Genomic DNA, 20,707 nt, shown 5'->3' with positions numbered 1-20,707 from the left:
GAGAATGAATTCTCTAATTGGATCAGCCAGTGGTGGTGGTGGTGGCGGCGTTATGGAGGAAGAAGGGAATGATGAAAGCTCATGGGCACGTTCGCATTGACCTCTCGCAGGGGGAGACCGCCAGCTGAGGCCACTTAAGTGTTTGGGTGGGAAACTTGGCTAATGTGGTGACGCCCACGTGGTGATGGTGACCCCTCCCATCTCTATCCCTGAAACTTGCCGCCAAGTCAGGAGTGACGGAGTTACCTGTGGCTGGACCCCTCCCCATCCCCGCGCCTGCTCCACCCCACCCCACCCTAGCCGTCTCACCTCTCCCCTCCCCCCTGCGCTTGCACACATGGGTTATATAACCACACTGATGGCGGCCCTGCCCATGTTTTGAGTCCCTGTCGTTGTCAATGTATTCATGAGGTGCTCGTTTAATCTGCGCGATTCACCATGCTCCACCTCCCCCTTCACACACACACACACATACCCCACTCTCCAACCAAGACTCCATAATGAGGTTGCTGTTACACATGGCTGTGTGACATACACACACACACACACACACACACACACACACACACACACACACACACACACACACACACACACACACACACACACACACCCTTGTCATGGACGCTTGTGCCTTGAACCGGAAGCAGCGTCGGCTGACTCAAAAGGGCATGGAAGAGATGCCCCCACAGACAACACAAGACACTGTGGCATCTTCAGCAAGGAAATGAAGGGGCTCAGAGAGAGAGAGAGAGAGAGAGAGAGAGAGAGAGAGAGAGAGAGAGAGAGAAAGAGAACATCGTATGAAATATTAATCATGGAGTGCTGCTTTTTCCAGTGCAGTGCACATTTTTACTCTGTCCAGGGGGCAAATTTTGCCCGATATGAAACAAAAAAAAAAAAAAAAAATGCCAGGCAAAGGCGATGTTGGCATCCCTGGCACTGCACTCGGCCTCTGTGGTCACTTTTCCATCTCCCACTCGTTTGTCTCTTTCTCTTTCTCTGTCCTTTTTTTCCGGGGCTTCAGGGGCCACTGGTGGAATTTGTGTGATTCCTCTCCTCATGCATTTATATCAGTTCTCTGAGCTCCCATTGTAAGGCAAACCACATGGCAGGTCGGAGAATGGGCATGAACTATGCTTTGACCCCGATTCACACGGGACCCAGTCAGAGGGGGCGATGCACTTTTCCAGGATGAACGCACTCTCTCTCCCCTCGTTTGTTTTTAGCTGATCAATCATGTCATGTTTTCATCGCAGTTCTGAAATTATAGTGGAACTAAGCCAGCCTGCGCACGGTGCCATAATTATCGCCTTTCTCTACAGAGACCATTTGACCCAGTCTAATGTGTCTGCAAAACGACGTTTAAACCGAACACATAGAACACTTACGGTTGCAGGCAATTCAACAGAGGCTATGGTCTGGTTGTCCAAATCAGTGAATGGCGCAACTAAGTCTTCAATTGCAATCAAAACGCTTTGCGCAAATCACGTACGAGTGGTTATTTTCTCTAGGGCAATATTAACTGAACGAAACCGTGTCGACCCTGTACAGTAACCCTCTTAGAGATGGGGGCGGGTGAGTATTGGTTTGGGGGTGGGGGTGGTCTTCATGGTTGCTAAGGGCAACGGGGTGAGATAGATGGTGTGTATTTGCGGAGCCGCAGCTGCGCGTGTGCTAATACCACCGCGACCCTCGCGTCCCCGCGCGATTCTCCACACTGGGGTTGGCTCGGAGGAAGCATGAGGATGCGAGCGGGGATTTAGTTTCGGTGTCTTTTCTCGTCTGGAGCAGATTATTACCTTTCTCTACACACGCAGGAACGGATTTAGCCACACGAACTAAGGTTTGACCAACCTTACTTTATTTATCGGTGTTTTTGTTGGGTTAATTTTAGGTAACATGGCAAAAGCTAATTTGGTAATTTTCATTTTAAGTAAGCGCACTCTCTTTTCCCGGTGCATGGGATTATGTTGCTTGTTTCTTGCTGTGGTAATGTGCATGTAGCTTACTGTGCATGGGAAGTAAACACGCCGTCTTTTCTACAGTATCCAGTAACTAACCTGGCGTATTTGGAGGCAATAGTGGTTAGGGAAGTGGGGACTATAACGTTAAACAACCCGTCAATTGATAATGTATTGGTAGTGGTAGGTTATTTGTATTAAGCTGCGTAATGCTCTGTGGTTATTTGTAAGTACGATTTAATTTGTTATTTTTTTATATGTTGTCGAATTATTTCGATTGTTTCTTGTGCTGCATGTGTGAGGAGAGAATGCGTGGTTGCTTTGTTGCATAGTTCGTTGCCCGAGGAGAGGCGACGAGTTGTTTCATTCAATCAACTTCCACACTATGTCCGCCAGACCGGACCTTCACACATTGTAATTACACTCATTGAAGTGTGAATGCAAAGAACAGAGCAGGTCTCCTTATAACTCCCCAAATACTTCGACTCTGTGTGAAAAATTTTCGGGTTTCAATTTGTCTTTTTTATCAGAAGAAAGCAGGCGCGACTGATGTTTTGGTAGAGGATTCGAGAATGTTATTGGTGAGCAGCGTGGTTTTGGCACAATAGACGGTCAATGCCCGGTTGGTGCGGAGGAGAGACGCGCTCAAAGTGCTTATTTCTCGTGTAAGGATTGCGTTATTGAATCAATGGTTTTAACCACATATTCCATGATACAATGTGAATCCAATCTTGGTAATCATTTAACAATTATTAGAATTCAAAGAAAATGGATGCAAATGCGCGAGACATTGGTTTGAATGAACGTTGTCTATGACGTTCATTCACAATTGACCGACCAGCCATTGTTTAAGATATTCTTGAGGCACAACAAAACAGAGAACGTGTCCACTGGACCCACTAAATAGTGTGAATGAGGTTAAACAACGTTGGCAGATAATATGGCAATTACCAACGAGTGAAATAGAAAAGAATCTTGCTCAATAACGACAATAACAATAGTAGACACTTATCTAAAATGGGGGTGGGGGTTGAGTGACATTAGCATTGCAAATGAGTTTTTGAAAAGCACAGGCACCTGCTGTCTCGCGCATTTGCATCGGCTTTTTTTCTGCCCCCTTTTCTTTACAATTATGTTCTATTTTCTGCAGTGTAAAGATTTGAGTACAGTTAAGCCAAATCGAAGGAGTTTCACAGTGCCTCTCCCGCGCCCTGCGGGCTATGCAAAACAAAGGAGCGAAAAGGGTTTGTCAATGAAAACGAGGGGGATAAAAACCGCCAAGTGTCGATTGTCCTTGTGTCAGTCAGACGTCCGAGCGCGAGGGTCTAGTGTCGCACAAACTCGGTAAACATGTTCGAGGCTCCACCACTAGCGACCATAGAATGGACAAAATCCAATTTAAACGTCTTATTTCCATCATGCCTCCCGTATACAAAAACATGAAAATAGTTCTACAGTGGCCTACATAGTAGACCTTATTGCTGTATCCATTTGACGTGCGTAGCAATCACGAGGGCGGCATTATTAATCACATAGGCTACAACCTAAACTATGCTGTAGGGCAACATCATGGGATGAATTCATCAAGTGTTTCACATAGAATGCTTGACATATTTGAAATTCTCGATTGGGAGATGCAAAGATATTGTTTGAACTGTAAAATGGGCTACATTTAAGCGCATGGTTGAAGATTAGAGAAAAACAGCTTCTCACAAAAGAAGCCTCTGTCGGCTGAAAAACAAGGTCAGCGTTCAGAGGAAGATAAGAGTTGAGTCAGGGTGAAAAACCGAATTAATGATTCCTTTCATTCTCACATTCGACTGGCCAAGGTTGGTTTTCATGTATGGAATAGCAAATTCTGGAATTCGACTCTCAGCTACAGGGACATCTTGTTTTTTTTTTTTGTCTTTTTTTTTGGGGGGGGGGGGGTGCTCTTGTTTTAAGGATTGATTCAGGCTAGCTCACATCCCCATCTTGTCATAAATTCAGTTTGCTGCGAATGCGTTTTTAGCCAGTAGTCAGTGTCATCAAACAAACAGCACAGATGTTTAAACCCTTGCTGTGTTTGCCACCAGCCAAAATGTCCAGGTGTTATGCTCCAGTGCCTGGATGTAGCCAACATGGGCTGCCACAAACCATGGGATAACCTAACCTCTCCAAATGGTGCCCGTTGCTGAACAAAATGACTGATCCACTTATCTGCACAGCCAAGCACTAGGTGACAGGAGTCAGGCCCCTCATGGCAACACAAGATTATCTAGAGCATGCTCTGTGTTTATGCCTGGGAGACCCTTGGGACAGGATCCTGTACTCATTAGTATAGACATTACACTGAGATGACACTGCCGCACTGCCATAACCACATAGGCTGCTGTTTTAACATGTTGATATTTCAGAGTAAATATTGAGTGCTGTTGTTTTTGTTTTGATTTATTTAATTTTACACTGATCAGTTTTTCTACATCTTCTTGTTTACTCCTCTCCCCTCTAGATTTGTGGTGCTTGTGGTCATCACAGAATATGATGCACAGGACTCTGTTCCCAGAGGGCAATTGGACCGGAATACATTCAGATGCACTGATGAGTGCTCAATGAACTCAAGTCTCTTGTGGAGCGTGAGGAAATTGTATTTTTTGATACCTTAAAGGAGGAGGGGGCGAAACTTTGATTACACATTTCGTTTTATTTTATTTTTCATTTTCGCCCCGTGGAAACGACATGGCAGCCACAGAGGCTTGTGCTGCCCCCGTCCAAGCAGAGAGCACAGAGACTAAACCAGAGGAGGCGAAGCCCACTAATGCGGAGCAGCCCGCCAACGCAGAACCGGCGCCGGCCCCGGCAGAGGAAACGAAAGAGACCACGGCCAACGACGATGCCACCCAGAACTCAGAGCAGCCACCCGCGGAGCAGCCAGCCGACGGCAAAGCCAAGCCCGCCTCAGAGAACATCCTGGGTTCCTTCCTGAACAAGAGTGGGCTGGGCAAGCTAATGGGAGGGGGCAAGAAGAAGAAGGAGCCTGTGGCAGGTGGTGAGGATGGCGCAGCTGCCGGGGGTGACGCGGAGAAGGACAAGAGCCAGGCGGACGAGGGCAACAAGGAGCAGCCGACCAATCAGACGGCAGATGGCGCCGAGGCCGGGGCCGAGGACCAGGCCATAGAGAAGGCGCCAGAGAACGATGAAGCGGCAGCCGGATCTGGCAAAGATGCCAAGCAGAAGCAGGGCGAGAAGTCCAGTGTGCGAGACTTCATCCGCAAGCCCGTCGCCAGAATTTTCTCACACAGAAGCACAGAGAAGAAGGAGGGCGCAGGCGAGGGAAAGAAGCACGGCAAGGTCCGCTCCAGATCCCTAGACAGGCTGGAGGACGCCGACGCCAGCACCGTCGCCGTGGAACAGACGGAAGACGTCCAGGAAGCGGCAGGAGAGTCCGACAAGGGTGCCTCCCAGTCCACTAAACACATGAAGCGCTGGCACTCCTTCAAGAAGCTAATGGCCCAAAAGTCTCACAAGAAAAGCACAGATGACACCAAGGAGGGAGAGGGCGCGGAAGGGGGGGCAGAGGGTGCGGGCGACTCGTCAACGCTCGACTCCGCAACGAAAGCGGAACACTCCGGCCAGAAACGGTGGAAGCTGAAGAGGTCGTGGACATTCCAGGGGATGAAGAGAGACACGTCCGTCACGGGCTTCAACAAGGCGAAGGAGGGTGAAAAAGAAGGCGAGGAGAAAGGAGAGGAGGCTGCAGCGGCCAGTGCAGAGAATGACCAGGAAGCCGCAGCCGGTTCAGAAGAGCCCAAGGCCGCTGTGGACGGAGAGACGGAAGAGAAGACGGAAGAGAAGACGGAAGAGAAGACGGACGGCGATGACGACAAGGGAGCTGCAGCTGCCCCACAGCGCACTAAATCGGTGGATCAGCACGCCAACGAGATCTGGACCTCGTTCAAGAAGCGAGTGACCCCCAAGTCGAAAAAGTCGACAGATGCCAACGCAGGAGCGGCGGAGGAAGGGGCGGAGGCGGCGGCCGGCAGTGGGGAGCAGGAACAGACCGACGACCAGCAGGCGGCTAAAGACTCGGGCAAGACGGGCAAGTCGAAACGGACGCACTTCAACCGCGCCGTGTCGCTAAAGAACTTCATTATGCGCAAGGGTGGAAAGAGCACCAGCGTCGACCTCGGAGGCGAGGCCAAGGAGGAGGGTGAGGGGCAAGATGGTGTGACAGAAGAGGCCGACGCCAAGGGCAGCGATGAGGGCACTGCCGACTCAGCTGGGGCAGCGGCAGACACCCCTCGGGCCACAGCAGAGAAGAAGGAGAACGAGAAGGAGGAGCCAGCCACAGCTGCCGCCGCCACCACGACTGTCACTCAGAGTGATGACAAGGCGGCCGTGGCTCAGGTGGCAGATAAGCACCAGGCAGCTGACGGGGAGATGAAGAAGCCCGACGCGGCCGCACCATCTGCTCCGCAGCCGGAGCAGCAGGCGACAGCAGCGGCGGAGTCGCCACGTCCCGCCGAGACGGCCACCGAGGGCGCGGCCGAGGCCGAGCAGCCGGCGGCCGAGGCCGAGGCCAAGACCAACCGGGAGAACGGGTGCCCGGACGGCACGGCGCACAATCACGAGGCGGCCGACGGCGAGAACGGCGAGGAGGCCAAGCAGGAGAGCCTCAACTGCAAGGAGGCCGTCATCGACGCCGACGTGAGCGGCAAGGCCAAGGACGGCAAGATCCTGAGCCCGGACGGGAAGTGTGGCGGCAAAGGAAACGCGGTGGCCCAAAGCGGTGAGTGTCCACCAGCAGACCTAGAACCTAGCAGACAGCGCCATGAGGGGGAGGGCCACGGCTCAGAGTCTATAAAGGCAGAAGTAGAGGCTGCTAGGCAATGTGAGGAGCTAGAGGATGGGGATGGGGAAGGAGGAGGAGGAGGAGGGTCTCCTCAAAATGGAGGCTCCCGGTCAGGGTCAGACGAAGCCAGCAGCACTGAGGGGCATGACCAGGAGGAAGAGTTGAAGAAGATGTTTTACAAGGCCGCGGCCTCCATCGTCCGGTCAGCAATGTCCGCCGCTGCTGAACAGTTAGAGAAAGAGATGGACTACCTGGACAGCAGATTCAAATGCTCTCCCTCGGCCAACAATGGCAGTTACCCAGATATCGATGTCAGCTTCTACCACTAAGCATGCACTAAAAAGCCACTTCCCATAAACCCTCCTATCTCCACCCCATTTACTCTGGGTATCCAAATATCTAGTGTTGTCTTCCTCATTCAGGATAGGTTGTTAGGTCTTTATTTTTTTTAAATCTAGAACTATAGCCTTTTTTTGACTGTACCACTGTAGCCATATCTATATACATATAAATTGCTAATGATATACATTCACTGCATATTCCAAAGTTTCCCTTTAAATTGAAGTTAACATGATATGTTTTGAAAATGCAAACACTAACGTATGAGTGTAATGGTCCTTTTGATTTGCTCACTAACGGTTGTCTACCCTCTCTCAGGTCATAAAAGGTAATGTTCGAGTCCTCACACTGCTCTCTAGATATGACTGTGTCTGTGGTAGATTTCAGGAACCCTGTGTTAGATGGAGCCCCCCCCCCCCCCCAGGTTTCGTTACACTGTGATTTGACCCCCTTTTTCTCCTGTAGTCTTTTGATGGTCTCTGTGCCAAGTGATTCTGTCCCCCAGTGAGATAGCTCCCAGAACTAGACAAAGACTAGAACAACAAAGAGTTTACTGTCTGTCAACCCAAATGTGTGCCGACTAACTGTAGTTGTACTAACCTCATTAATGTTCCAATTCAATTTTAAATAAAAAAGAAATACTGTTCTATTTTTTACAAAAATATTATTGTAATAAATTTCATGTCTTTTGTTATCATTCACCAGAAAAAAAGGCGGGAAACGTGTGAAGCTACACACAGAGGATTAGAACGGCATGGGATTCTGCGAGAAGCTTTGCCCCCCCTCCCCCACCCCCCCTTACCCCCAAAAAATGGAGTAACCACTTGTTTGCGTCACAGTTCACCATGGTGAGAGAGATGCAATTCCATATAGCTGACTTAAACATGATTCTGAAAGCAATAATACTACAGTCATTGATCAGTGCAGCACAGCCTATCCTTCCATCATGTAAATGTTTGCTTGTCCTCTAGTAAGATTTTATATTGTCAATAAAAAAAAAGAAAATGGAAAAAAACTGAAACATTCCTCTCAATTGTGAATCTCGATGGTCTCTTTATGCCAAGATCAGAAAAAAAAGACTGTTAGTTTTATATTGACTACCATTTCGTTTGTAGTTTTCCCCTTAATTAGATTTCAAGAGTGGAACAGATGTTTGAAATAAATGCCCTGGAGAATGCCCCTACACTTGTGGACTCACTGAGCAATGTGCCCCAGTCTGCGTGTTTCTGTTTTTAGACTGTTACCTTGTGTACATGAATAAATCTCCATGAAATACTATGACTGGTGTTTTGGGGCTTTATTGGCAGATCAGCACCATAAGGACCAGAGTTGTGGTGATGGGAGAGAAGGTCTGGCCTTTGCTATCTCTGCAGTCATATCACAAGCACTGCATGAAGTGCGTTGTCTTTGTCAATGCCTCATAATGGGTACAAAGAAGGTACTTAGGTAATTAGGAGAATGGACAAACATGAGACCAACTATAACTCTTGGTCTTGGAATGTTAGACATGTTTTTTTTTTCATCATGCGCAGGGCATCTAATGAGATATACAAGGCTTAAAGCAAGGAATATGTCTGTGCCTGATGTTATCAGTATCTTTCAATGCTGTTAGATATAATTATCTATTTTTCACATCTTAAAAGTTCAGGCCCAGTGCCTGAGAACTATAAGTCATCCGTGTGTGTGTGTATATGCTTCCAGTTGAAAAACCAACTATATAGTTATAAAATAACTTAAGTATCTGTATTATGTGGGGGTGCGTGTACATATATAAAATACATATTTTAGTTTAGTGATTTTATAGCTATATAGTTGTTTTTTCAACTCTAAGCATTTCTGGCAACAAACAGGGCAGTGCCACTCGGGGAGGTTTGAGTGTTTGAAGTCCAGCATGTTGGCTTCTTTGGACTGGCTGCCAGACGCAGTAGAGTTAAGTGAGTCCAATTCCCAGCGCTCCGGTTGAGTGCACACACACACACACACACTCTCCATGGCCATCCCTAGCTCCATACCTTTCTCTGTTTACACTAATTCACCAGGATTATGTCTTTAGCACGGAAACTGCAGCTTAGGAATCCCTACTCCCGTTAAACACTATTGACACCGAGGGTTTACCTACCTGGTTAAGGAGGGAGACGACTTGCGCTTTTCGATTAAGCAGGAGACGCAATTAATGTCGGTCCCTAACGACGGAGTGTCCAGGACAGAATAAAAGCCCAAACAGCTCGATGCTGTATTGACGGAGATGAGAAATCCACACATCTACAGGACACAGGGGGCAGAAGATCCACAGAGGCCACTTGGCAGGGGCTTTGCGAGAGTATCATTTTCTTAACCATGGGCAGGGTAAATTTAGCCGGGCTTTGCGGGCTTCTTTGTTTGCGCAATCCCCTTAATGAAGGCAACGAGCTTTGGTCATCTGAAGCCTACACACACACACACACGGAGCCATAAACTTTAAACACAACACATCAACAAAGCCGTGTCCTCTCAGGAGCATGACACTCAACGCAGTGACCCTATGAGTGGACAAGTCAAGCAAACAATAAACATGCTGCCTGGTGAAAGCCGATAAATATAAAACTATACGTAACTAGAGAAAAACACTCCGCGATAAAACAACAACAGTGGCAAAATGTCATCGACTGATCAAATAAACGGGACCAAACAGATATTGGAAAAAGCGAAAAATGTTTCGCTCGATACCGTTAAAACAGCAAATGGTTGTGAGGGATGAGCGTGTTGCCTGGGGGCAGGAGTGTGTGTGTGTATTGACCGCAGTGCGAGGGCCATAGCTCTCAGTATACATAAAACGTCCTGTGAGGGAGAAGAGAGAGTGTGTGGCAAGGCCACTGCACTGGCCCACTGACACTAATGGTCATTCCCACTGAATAGTACGGGCTGACAGGGTGAGGAGCGGCCTGTCTCAGACATAGGGACAGAGAGGAGAGAGACATCACAGAGGACAAGTCTGTGTGTCTGTGTGTGTGCGTGTGTGTGTGTACGGTCATCTTTACCCACTAAAGAACACAGATAAACACTTAGAGTGTTAAGAGAATCGGATTATGTGACTACTTTATGGAAGCTTCACAGTGACTTGACACTATTTGGGAGCCGAGTCATTTTCGAGTCATTTTCATGGCTCTTTTCTTATTTTATACATGTGACTATATTAATGTTTGGTGGGTCACAAATGAGCAATAACATTGTTTCTTTATCACATCGGGTACAGCCATATGTGATGTTTTATTGACTCCAGATATGTAAACAACAGTCGAAGGCATAATACAGTCTGTAACAAAATTATTAAGAGAACAGAATCGTGTCTGTGAAAAAATAAATACACTCAAGCAATAAAAAGAAAACTAACGTTTCTCTCATTGGTAATTCACATGCCTTCATTCAGCTGTATTTACATAAGAGTGCGTAAAAGAAACAACCATACATACACACATACGCTCACACACACGCGTGCACACACAAACCATACATACACACATACGCTCACACACACGCGTGCACACACAAACCATACATACACACATACGCTCACACACACGCGTGCACACACAAACCATACATACACACATACGCTCACACACACGCGGGCACACACAAATATCTCCCACACGGGCACACACATTTGTGCACACACACACACACTCTCCATCTCCCACATGGATGTGTGCACACATACACACACATATCAGTATTTACATTACGTACAGCAACGCCTGCACCCTACTCCATTTTTGACATCTCAAATTTTGTTGCCATGGTCTCCTACAGAAAAAGAAAGACACAAAAGAAAGATGGAGGATGAGTAAATCTGTATGGCCATTGGGACTACTGAACATTCCAATCCGCCATTAGAGATCATGAGGTTCATAGCTTCAGCTAAATGCTTTAACCAAAGTTACATCACAGCCTCCATAAGCATCATGTACATCCAGTGCAAGCAACCTTATATAAATATTATGTAAATATTTGGATGGGACCGTCTGTGATTCACAACAACAGCAACAACAGCAACAACAACAACAACAACAGCCACCACAGTGGCAACGGCGAGAGAGCACCAGTGGTAGTTGGCTAATCCTGGCAGCCCGTATGGAGGAGCGGGGGCTTGACTAGCCATAAGGAGAGAGAGTGAGTCCATGTGGAAGACAGAGGGGGGGATCTGGGAGATGTGAGATCATCGTGGCCAAACAAAAGCCCCCCTCCCCCCTTCCCTCCCTCCCCAAAACCCCACAAACCCACCCCCCCTCCTCCTCCTCCTCCTCCTCTGCGCGCCTATTGTTCACGACGGGAGCAAAACAAGCCAGGGAGCGGGAAGGGGAGGGGAGGGGTGGAGGGGAGAGGGAGGAGGAGAGCAGGAGAGGGAGTGGGGGAGAAGAGAGGAGGAGGGAGAGGGCTTGGTGAGAGACGGGGGATAAACTGTGTGACGTGACTGGCTGGCTTTGAGCGCTCGCTTGGACTACTTTCAGACTGTGACCAGCGCTGCCACCTGGTGGCCGCAGCTGGTACAACACAAGGGGGGAGAAGTGGGATTGGAATGTCTTACCTCATCGGAATCCAGCAAAGGGGGCAATGCACTGCAACAAAGACAGAGACATTTTTAGACTGAAGAAAGGCAAATAGATAATTTAATAATAATCACACGACCAAAAGGTCCAACTACAGCATACTCTAGTTTCTTAATAGTGTTCATCTAGAGCCGGCATTCCTGCACTTTTTTGCTTCGGGTGATGCTGCCATAGAGACTACTTACAATGTTACAAAAGCATTAATCCAACATTTTAAACTATCCAAGTTTTCAACTAATGTGCAATATATGCAATATTCTCACTTTGGGTCAAGAGTGCATTCAAAGTATGCGGCCATTGAACTGATATGGTCAATGATGAAAATGAGTCAAGAGAACAGTCTTATCAAAGGTTACTTTCCCAATCTTTTCTCATTTTCCACCCGAGTCGTTTTGGCACACCTTCACCTGCACACCTTCCCAATCTTAAAGCAATGTAGCACTCCACGCAGAATAAGACAAAGGCTTCACACACACACACACACAGCCTGCACTGCAGTGGACTGCCTTGTGTTGTGTTAAACTGCTTTCGGCCATTATGCGTAATTACAGCTGTTGATGGCCACTGGCCGAACGCTCGGCCATTAAGCACAGGGAGACACTGCAGTGCAGCTAACTGGCTTTGCTCGCTTCACATCTCCACTCCTCATCCCTCGCCTGCCGTCTCGTCTCAAAGACTTTTCATTTTCTCCATCTCCATCTAACTTCACTTATCCAAGAGAATTTGTTCCAATACTCATCTATCAAATGTCTATCACTTTATTAGACTATAATTTATCAACATAATCAATCCGATGTTTCTGAAGACGGAGCAGATTTGAAACAGGCGGTAAAGTTAATGGCGTCCTTCATTAGCTTAGCATGGTGAGACGGAGATACTGGGCTCTTCAGGAGGACGCTAAAGGCAGTCAGGGGGACTTGAGCAGGGCACAACGCAGACAGAAACCATGGATGGATTTTAGTTGGCAAAGCAGGCCTTGTTGCCGCCACCCACTTGACACCAAAAGTTAAATGTGTTGCCTCTAGATATCTGCTCTCATTACCATGTGCCAAAGTCACCTGCTGTGTCCCTGTGGGACTTCCTGATAATCTGCTCTGTCCCCCTCCAAACTCCATTCTCATGTAGGGCCTATGGTGTCTCTCTCTTCCTAAACTCTATTCTCAGGTAGGGCCTATGGTGTCTCTCTCCCTAAACTCTATTTTTAGGTAGGGCCTATGGTGTCTCTCTCTCCCTAAACTTTAAACTCTATTCTCAGGTAGGGCCTATGGGGTCTCTCTCCCTAAACTCTATTCTCAGGTAGGGCCTATGGTGTCTCTCTCCCTAAACTCTATTCTCAGGTAGGGCCTATGGTGTCTCTCTCTCTCTCCCTGGACTCCATTCTCAGGTAGGGCCTATGGTGTCTCTCTCCCTGAGCTCTATCCTCAGGTAGGGCCTATGTTGTCTCTCTCTCTCTCCCTGGACTCCATTCTCAGGTAGGTGTCTGTCCCTCCCTGATGGTATCCATCTCTCCATGGACTGTGCCTCTTCCTGCCTCTCTGGCTGCACCCGGGTCGTTAACGGTAACGGTACTCACACGTCAGCCATGGACGAGGGGATATTCTCCTCCACCCACTTCAGGTCCTCGTCCTGCAGACACAAACAGAGACAGAGTGGAGCTCAACAGCAGCAACACAAAAAGAGCAACAGCAAAGAGAGAGAAAGAGAGAGAGAGAGAGAGAGAGCGGGAGGGAGGGAGGGAGGGAGAAAGAGGGATGGAGGGACAGTAGGAAATGGAGGACAAGAGAGGACAGCTATGAAGGATGTGAGACAGATGCAGATGACAGAAGACAAATGCAACGCCATCATGTCACCTCACTTCAAAGTGATGCCAAATCCAACATCAATGAAGCCCACAAGAAAAAAACTCAAATAGTCAAATCCAATCAGATCATCAACTGGGAGACATCATCCAATCAGATCATCAACTGGGAGACATAACATTGCAAACGTACGGCAAGAAGAGGGAATGCAGGTGCTGTGTTTGAAATCTTCACTATTTCACTATGATCTTTACAAGTGCATATTTCACTAAGATATTTCGATACAAGTGCATATTTCACTAAGATATTTAGATACAAATGCATATTTCACTAAGATATTTAGATACAAGTGCATATTTCAAACACAGCTATGGACAGAGATGCTGGAACAGGTGAGCAGCTGGACAAACCCATTGTCAGGAATCGCCCTGGTAACCAAACTAATTCTGACTGGTTGCGTTGATCAGCTGACCGGCAGCCGATTGGGTACCGGCAGCAGGCAGGTTACTGAGCCAGGTCTTTACTGAGGCTTCGCCAAATATTTGAAGAACATCATTACTGTTTGTGCTGGGTGTGTATGGTAGTGGCATGCTACTAATGTGAATCCCGTTTGTGAAAATCAATTAGTGGTGAATACACCTGAATAATACATCTTAAAAGATACACAATATTTATGACACAAAAGAATATATAAAATAAATCAATGCCACACTGCCATTGTCATTTTTTTCTCTGGCAGCCGTGCTGAGAGCGGACTAAATGAAATTAGAATGGGATGTCTCCGGTGCCGAGACCAAAAATGATTTATTGCACATCTCCGCCCACACCGATTAAGCCCATCTGGTCGCTTGTGGGCTGGGGAAGCTTCGGGCCCGCGGCGCAACACTGAGCGTGTGCGAGAGTGGTGAGGGAGACGGTCTGAGCGTGCCCAGATCAGGTGTCAAAAACACGGCAGATGCTGGCTCAGAATGAAGGACTGACAACTGATTAAGCTGCTCTTCAACTGGTAGTGATTTAGTCATTCATTATTTAGTTGTTCTTGGGATGACATTGTTCCGTAATATTGAAATAACAATGGGATTTGAACAATGAAAATTTTAAACTTTAGACCCTGTCTTAAGATGGCCGCCCACAGCTAGCATGTGCGGAAACTATGCTTACCACTGTCTGACTCTCTGGGATGAATACTAAAGAAATGAGACAGAGAGAGGGATAGAAGCTGCTTAAGATGGAAAGGGAGAATGGACAAGCAACAAGAGAGATCTGTGGTACAAGAGAGCACTGGGAACAAGTATGCACTACTGTGTTACAAGAGAGCACTGGGAACAAGTATGCACTACTGTGTTACAAGAGAGCACTGGGAACAAGTATGCACTACTGTGTTACAAGAGAGCACTGGGAACAAGTATGCACTACTGTGTTACAAGAGAGCACTGGGAATAAGTATGTAGTATGCACTACTGTGTTACAAGAGAGCACTGGGAACAAGTATGCACTACTGTGTTACAAGAGAGCACTGGGAACAAGTATGTAGTATGCACTACTGTGGTACAAACATGTTTGCTCTGATATAGCCATGCCGATAAAGCTCATCTGAATGGAATTGAATTGAAAAGTAAGAGTGAGATGGACTGTGTGGAAAACTTGGCTCGCTGAAAAGGAGAGAAAAATTAGGGGATGAGAGAGAGAGAGAGGGAAGCACCTACCACTTTATTGGGCTTGGCAGTTCCATTTGTCTCTGCTTTCATTCCTCTCATTTTCACCCCCTCTGTAGAGCAGAAAGAGAAAGAGAGAGAGAGAAAGAGAGAGAGAGAGGCAGATAGAGTTGGACAAAAGAGAGGGAGAGAAAAAAATAATTTCAGGATGAGGTGATTCATTCCTTTCTCTGACTGGCTCATTCATTCACTCTCTCTCTCTCTCTCTCTCTCTCTCCTCTTTCAGAAACACAGCACCATGCAAAAATCATCCTTTCAATGTAGTCAGAAAACTCTCTGCTTCCTTAAGTCGTATGTTAAACAGTCAGCCCTTTCTCTCAGAGGGCGTCCAGGGGTCACCTAGAGGTCAAAGGTGACACAGGCCACAGTAAAAGGCCGCATTTCCCTCCGATAGAATGGGACATTAACATCCGAGGATGAAGTCATTTCGCTCTTTAGAAAATAGGGATTTGTTTTACACAGCTTCTATATGTCTTCTATAAGTCCCTTCTCACGACATGCCATCTGAATTGAAGTCACTCTGAGAGCACCAAAAGCACTGAGCTCTTTCAGACATGGAAGCCATTATGGAGACAGGATGTGTGAAATATCTGTGGCCTGAAATACTTCAAATCATTTCAGAGATTCAGAATCACTGACCCACTTCCACAGAGAGCTATAGTTAGATTGGACTTTTTTTGTTTCCACCTAGTCTCTCTCTCTGAGTGTGTATGCGTGCGTGTGTGTGTCTGTGTGTGTGTCTGTCTGTGTGTCTGTGTGTGTGTGTGTGTGTGTGTGTGTGTGTGCGTGTGTATCCAAAAGGGTGCTGACTGTGTTGGCATGTCTCCTGCATGCAGTGTGTTTGTACCTTCAAAAGTATTTCTTTGTGCGTTTGTGTGTGTTGTGTGCTTGAGTGTGCTAAATGACGCGTGCAAAAAAAAGTGTGTGAAGTATGTAACTGTGTGTGTGTGTGTGTGTGTGTGTGTGTGTGTGTGTGTGTGTGTGTGTGTGTTCACCAAAGGCTTCGTTGACCAGCTGCTCCTTCTCTTCCTCATCACTCTCCTCATCCACCAAAGGGCTGAAGGCGTACCTGAACCAAACACAAATCCAGACCAGTGTTAGCAGTAGCATACAACACTAAGCCTCCTCATGTCTGCCCGTGGACATAGGGATCTCAGAGTGGACATAGGGATCTCAGAGTGGACATAGGGACAGAAAAGTGGACATAGGGGCAGAAGAGTGGACATAGGGATCTCAGAGTGGACATAGGGACAGAAGAGTGGACATAGGGATCTCAGAGTGGACATAGGGATCTCAGAGTGGACATAGGGATCTCGGAGTGGACATAGGGATCTCGGAGTGGACATAGGGATCTCAGAGTGGACATAGGGATCTCAGAGTGGACATAGGGATCTCAGAGTGGACATAGGGACAGAAGAGAACACAGTACTGAAGAACAATAAATACTCTCTATGATATATTCATGTGATATGCTGCGCGTCAGGGTTCTGTTCTGTCGGGACGTTTTTTCCGATAATCACCGGCAGACAATACATTATCCCGATTATTATACGGCTACTTGCCAAAACGAGAAAAGAAACTTAACACAATGTGTCTTGACTTGGCTACTGTTTTGTGGCTTCCGCTAACAAAATGAATAGTTCGCCACACAGATAGAACTTGACAGTTTCAGATCTTGCGTGGCAACGTCTTACTATCTTTCACTTTCAATGAAATTCCATTGCAATAAGCGAACCGGCTTCTTGCGGAATGATATGAAAGACGTGAATCAAAAGCACAAAACCCGTTGCTTTGTAGCGGTAATTATATGGATTTAACAGACCTCCGAACGTTGGGAATGCCCATTCATGTGAATGGAACTTTCTGCAGCCATGTAATAAGGAATGGTATGGTCATGTAATATTATATATTATATAAGAGCACAGTATGACATGAGAGATGCATTTCTGACGAAGTGAAACACCCCATAAGATTAAGCTTGCATATGTTGACTTCTAATGTTGTCTTCAAATGTGATTTTGAATCTATGTGGTGTTTTTATGTCTAAGCATCACATAATCAAGTGAATGACTGCATTCTCCCTCACCTTCACTCACTGACAGGCTAAAGCCAGGGCCTTGTGTTCTAATTCCAAGTAAGAGCAAAACAATTACACATCGCCTACACAAACATTCACTGTTGCCAAGGAGACCTAAATGACATGTTTGATTGGCTCGCAGGACCCTGCAGTCACTGATGTCAGTCTGATAAGTGTATCTTCACACATTCTGGACCGTTCCAGTCCATTTACGTCAGAAGCGAACTGCTTACGATGCTGAAATAACGTGGGATGGAAGATCTTCACTATCACTTTGAAAGGCAAAGCGCATTGGTTAATGCTGCATATAGAGACTGAGATATCTGCACTGATAATATAGACTTTATAAGACTGAGACCAGCAGGGGAGGAGAGGAGAGATTGCACTAAAACAAGGAGAAAAGAGAGGAAAGGAGAGGTAGGAGATGGGAGAAGAGAAGAGAAGAGGAGAGGAGAGAAGAGGAGAGGAGAGGAAAGGAGAGGAGAGAAGGGAAAAGAGAGTCCAGTGCAAAAGTGAGAGAAAAGTGTTGACACGCACACACACGCACTCACACACACACACACCCTTTGGCAAAAGGAAGACTCCCCACTGTTGTAACACAGAGTCCTTAAAACCTGCTAAAAGCCCAGCGTCCCAAGTTTGCAGGCCGGTAGCCATGTCTGAGGCGCGCCTCTGGTGCCTAACCAAGTACTGCCTGCTGCTCACGTGTGACATGCAGCAATTTAAGAGCTCAGAACGCGCTTCTATCTCTTGCCTCTCAGGTTGGTTTCACCCTTTTCAACTGCAAATGGACGTTTCAGTGCTCTAGTGTCAGTGGTCACGGGTCAGTGTTAAGGCCCATTCACACCAAGAACGATAACGATAACGATAACTATAAATAAATATCGTTCCCGTTAATATGAATGACGACGTTCACACACAAACTATAACGATAAAGACATGAAGAACGATATCGTTGGGGGATCACTTTCAGAGCGATTTTCAGAACGATAAAAAAATAATAGCCAATCAGAACTCATCGAATTTTAACTGTCTCATTCATTAACACAAGGAGAGACTTTGTTTATCGTTGTTCAGTGTGAACGTTTTTATCGTTATGGTTATAGTTACCATTATCGTTATCGTTTTTGGCGTGAATAGGCCTTTAGCCCTGAGTGTTCTAATCTGGCCTTCACCAGACCAAGCTCAATCTTTTAAGATTGAACATTGGTCTGGGGAGTCCGCTATGTATTTTCTACTGCACAAGAGGTGTGATCAACGGGCATAGTTCAAATGACTCTGTACGCAATTGGATAGTCATTCACCAATCTGACCAACGAACCGGACCGTGACGTTTGCAGAGCGACACGTAAACTCCAGGCTCTCCCGCTATCGTCATCGTTTTAGACCTGCCAACAGCGTGCCAGGTGGATAAGCCAGCTTGTGATTGGTCCCGGCAAAATTGTAACGGAAGCAGCTGAAAAAGAAGCCCAGGTTTCCAGCCTGAGCTGCAGGGCGAAAAAGAAATCGCCGGCGGATCAGGCTGGGTTCACCCAGCCTATGAGTGTTCTGCTCTGGATGCACCTTTCAGCTTCCTTCCTTTGTGTCTTTAAGAGGATGCGACTTGTACTTTCTCTTGTGTGGACTTGACCATGGTCAGCGTACATTCAGCACAAGTGCACACTTCTAAGGATGTGAGAAACACAGGCCCTGTCTCCAGTCATGCAGCCATTAGTGCACTTCCTATCCTAGAAACCAAAGCCGCTCTGTGTCCTTGAGCGTGTCCTTGTCGTCTCTGTTGCAGACAGACAGCGAGCGGCCCCGGTCATCGCGTTGCGGTGTCGTTACGCAACGCGCCAGGGACATCCAGACGAGCCTGTCAAGACGGACGACAGCACCGGCGCTACCGGTTTACCCGCTGACCCCGTGACCCTGGTGACCTCTCACCGCTGGTTGTTGGCGGACGGCCTCCAGAGGAACATGATGACCAGCAGGATGGTGGAGAAGAGGAAGCGCCAGAAGGCATCGTCTATCCACAGCTCTCGCCAGTCCTGAGGGTGAGAAGGAGAGAGATAGGGAGAGGGAGAGAGAGGGAGAGAGGAAGAGAGGGGGGAGGGAGGGAGAGAGAGAGAGGGAGAGAGAGAGAGAGAGGAAGAGAGGGGGGAGGGGGGGAGGGAGGGAGAGAGAGAGAGGGAGAGAGAGAAAAGGGAGAGAGAGAGAGAGGGAGGGGGGGAGGAAAGAGAGAGAAAAGGGAGAGAGAGAGGGAGAGAGAGAGAGGGAGGGGGGAGGGTAGGAGAGAGAGAGAGAGAGAGAGAGGGAGGAGAGAGGGAGAGAGAGAAAAGGGAGAGGGAGGAGGGGGGGAGGGAGAGAGAGGGAGGAAGGGGGGGGGGGGAGAGAGGGGGGAGACAGAGAGGGAGAAAGAGAGAACAAAGGGGCGGATATATAAAGGTAGAGAAGGGGGGGCAGAGAGATGGTGAGGAACAGAGATAGAGGGAGTGGAGGGTGGAGGGGGAAAAGGAGGAGACAAGAAAGAAAAAGGAGAATATATAGACAGGTAGAGAGAGAACAGAGAGAGATGTGAGTATGAGGAAGGGTGGAAATGAAGATGAGAGAAGAAGAGACAGAAGGCAGTGTGGGAGAGAGAGGAGAGGAAGAGTAGGAGAGGGAGGAGGAGAGGGAGGAGGAGAGGAAGAGGAAGAGTAGGAGGAGGAGAGGGAGGAGGAGAGGAAGAGTAGGAGAGGGAGGACAAGGAGAAGGAGAGGGAGGAGGAGAGGAAGAGTAGGAGGAGGAGAGGGAGGAGGAGAAGGAGGAGGAGAGGAAGGACAGAAGAGTAAGATAGAGGGGGAGAAGCAGGAGGGAGCAGTGGGGAGAACAGATGAAAGGAGAGAAGGAGGAGAAGATTAAATGGGACAGGTGCAGAGTCATGGCCAGAGGTGACATCAGTCACACTACAACGTCCACAACATCTTCCATAATGTGCGCGTTTATAAACATCTGAAGGATACTTACGGACTGGCATTTGGAGAACTTGAAGGTGTTGGTAGTCCATACGATAAAGATCACGGAGGCTGAGGGGCAGGAGGAGAACTAGTCATATACCGGATAGGGGACACGTTCTCGTCAAGGTCAATGACAAGGTCATAAGCTTCTGTGTAACTCTATGGCCATCACTGCTTTTGTTTTGATATCAGCAGGTGGAGTCATTTCTATCACCACAGCACAGGAAGTGACCGCATTAATTAAACCTGGGAAAATTAATCTGACATGAAAACACATGAAAGAAAGGAAAAACACATTTAATGAAAAGATTGGATTCAAAAGCTCCCCTTTGATCAATTAATGGAGTCCAACTGGCATCACATCGCATTAGGAGTCCTTCCTACTGTATGTAAGGACACATCATGGCGGTGACTGTGG

The 20,707-nt window shown here is 47.5% G+C and overlaps 2 protein-coding genes across 3 annotated transcripts in view; one reads left to right on the top strand and one right to left on the bottom strand.

Moving 5' to 3' along the window:
* The first annotated feature begins 1,704 nt into the window (after positions 1-1,704).
* On the top strand, positions 1,705-8,410 carry LOC143121258 (uncharacterized). Its single transcript, XM_076281629.1, has 3 exons — positions 1,705-1,846; positions 4,456-6,732; positions 7,840-8,410. Exons 2-3 carry the CDS (start codon positions 4,683-4,685, stop codon positions 7,860-7,862), a joined length of 2,073 nt encoding a protein of 690 aa, XP_076137744.1. The 5' UTR covers positions 1,705-1,846; positions 4,456-4,682; the 3' UTR covers positions 7,863-8,410.
* A 1,930-nt stretch (positions 8,411-10,340) lies between these two features.
* The window catches only part of LOC143122074 (transmembrane protein 87A), a 28,053-nt gene continuing 17,686 nt past the window's right edge, over positions 10,341-20,707 (bottom strand). For both annotated transcript variants that reach the window (XM_076282871.1, XM_076282872.1), the window contains exons 15-21: positions 20,300-20,358; positions 19,238-19,341; positions 16,230-16,303; positions 15,226-15,287; positions 13,294-13,346; positions 11,699-11,729; positions 10,341-10,917 (exon numbers count right to left, since the gene is read on the bottom strand). In XM_076282871.1, coding sequence (XP_076138986.1) covers positions 10,876-10,917; positions 11,699-11,729; positions 13,294-13,346; positions 15,226-15,287; positions 16,230-16,303; positions 19,238-19,341; positions 20,300-20,358 — 425 coding nt within the window. In that variant the 3' untranslated portion in view covers positions 10,341-10,875. The remainder of the gene's footprint in view (positions 10,918-11,698; positions 11,730-13,293; positions 13,347-15,225; positions 15,288-16,229; positions 16,304-19,237; positions 19,342-20,299; positions 20,359-20,707) is intronic.

Source organism: Alosa pseudoharengus, unplaced genomic scaffold (assembly GCF_046254945.1).
Source record: "Alosa pseudoharengus isolate Yale_2024_CS ecotype anadromous, Long Island Sound unplaced genomic scaffold, YU_APseudo_1.1 YU_APseudo_1.1_scf_13, whole genome shotgun sequence".
NCBI classification, from domain to species: domain Eukaryota; kingdom Metazoa; phylum Chordata; class Actinopteri; order Clupeiformes; family Clupeidae; genus Alosa; species Alosa pseudoharengus.
Note: the sequence above shows the minus strand (reverse complement) of the source record. Positions and strands in the feature narration are given on the sequence as shown.

What these genes read in the sequence shown, in the direction of transcription:
- LOC143121258 (XM_076281629.1), top strand. Translation starts at nt 4,683, where the DNA reads ATGGCAGCCACAGAGGCTTGTGCTGCCCCCGTCCAAGCAGAGAGCACA. An exon ending in AAACGCGGTGGCCCAAAGCG is followed by an intron (nt 6,733 to 7,839) that starts GTGAGTGTCCAC and finishes ATCATTCACCAG; the next exon opens with AAAAAAAGGCGGGAAACGTG.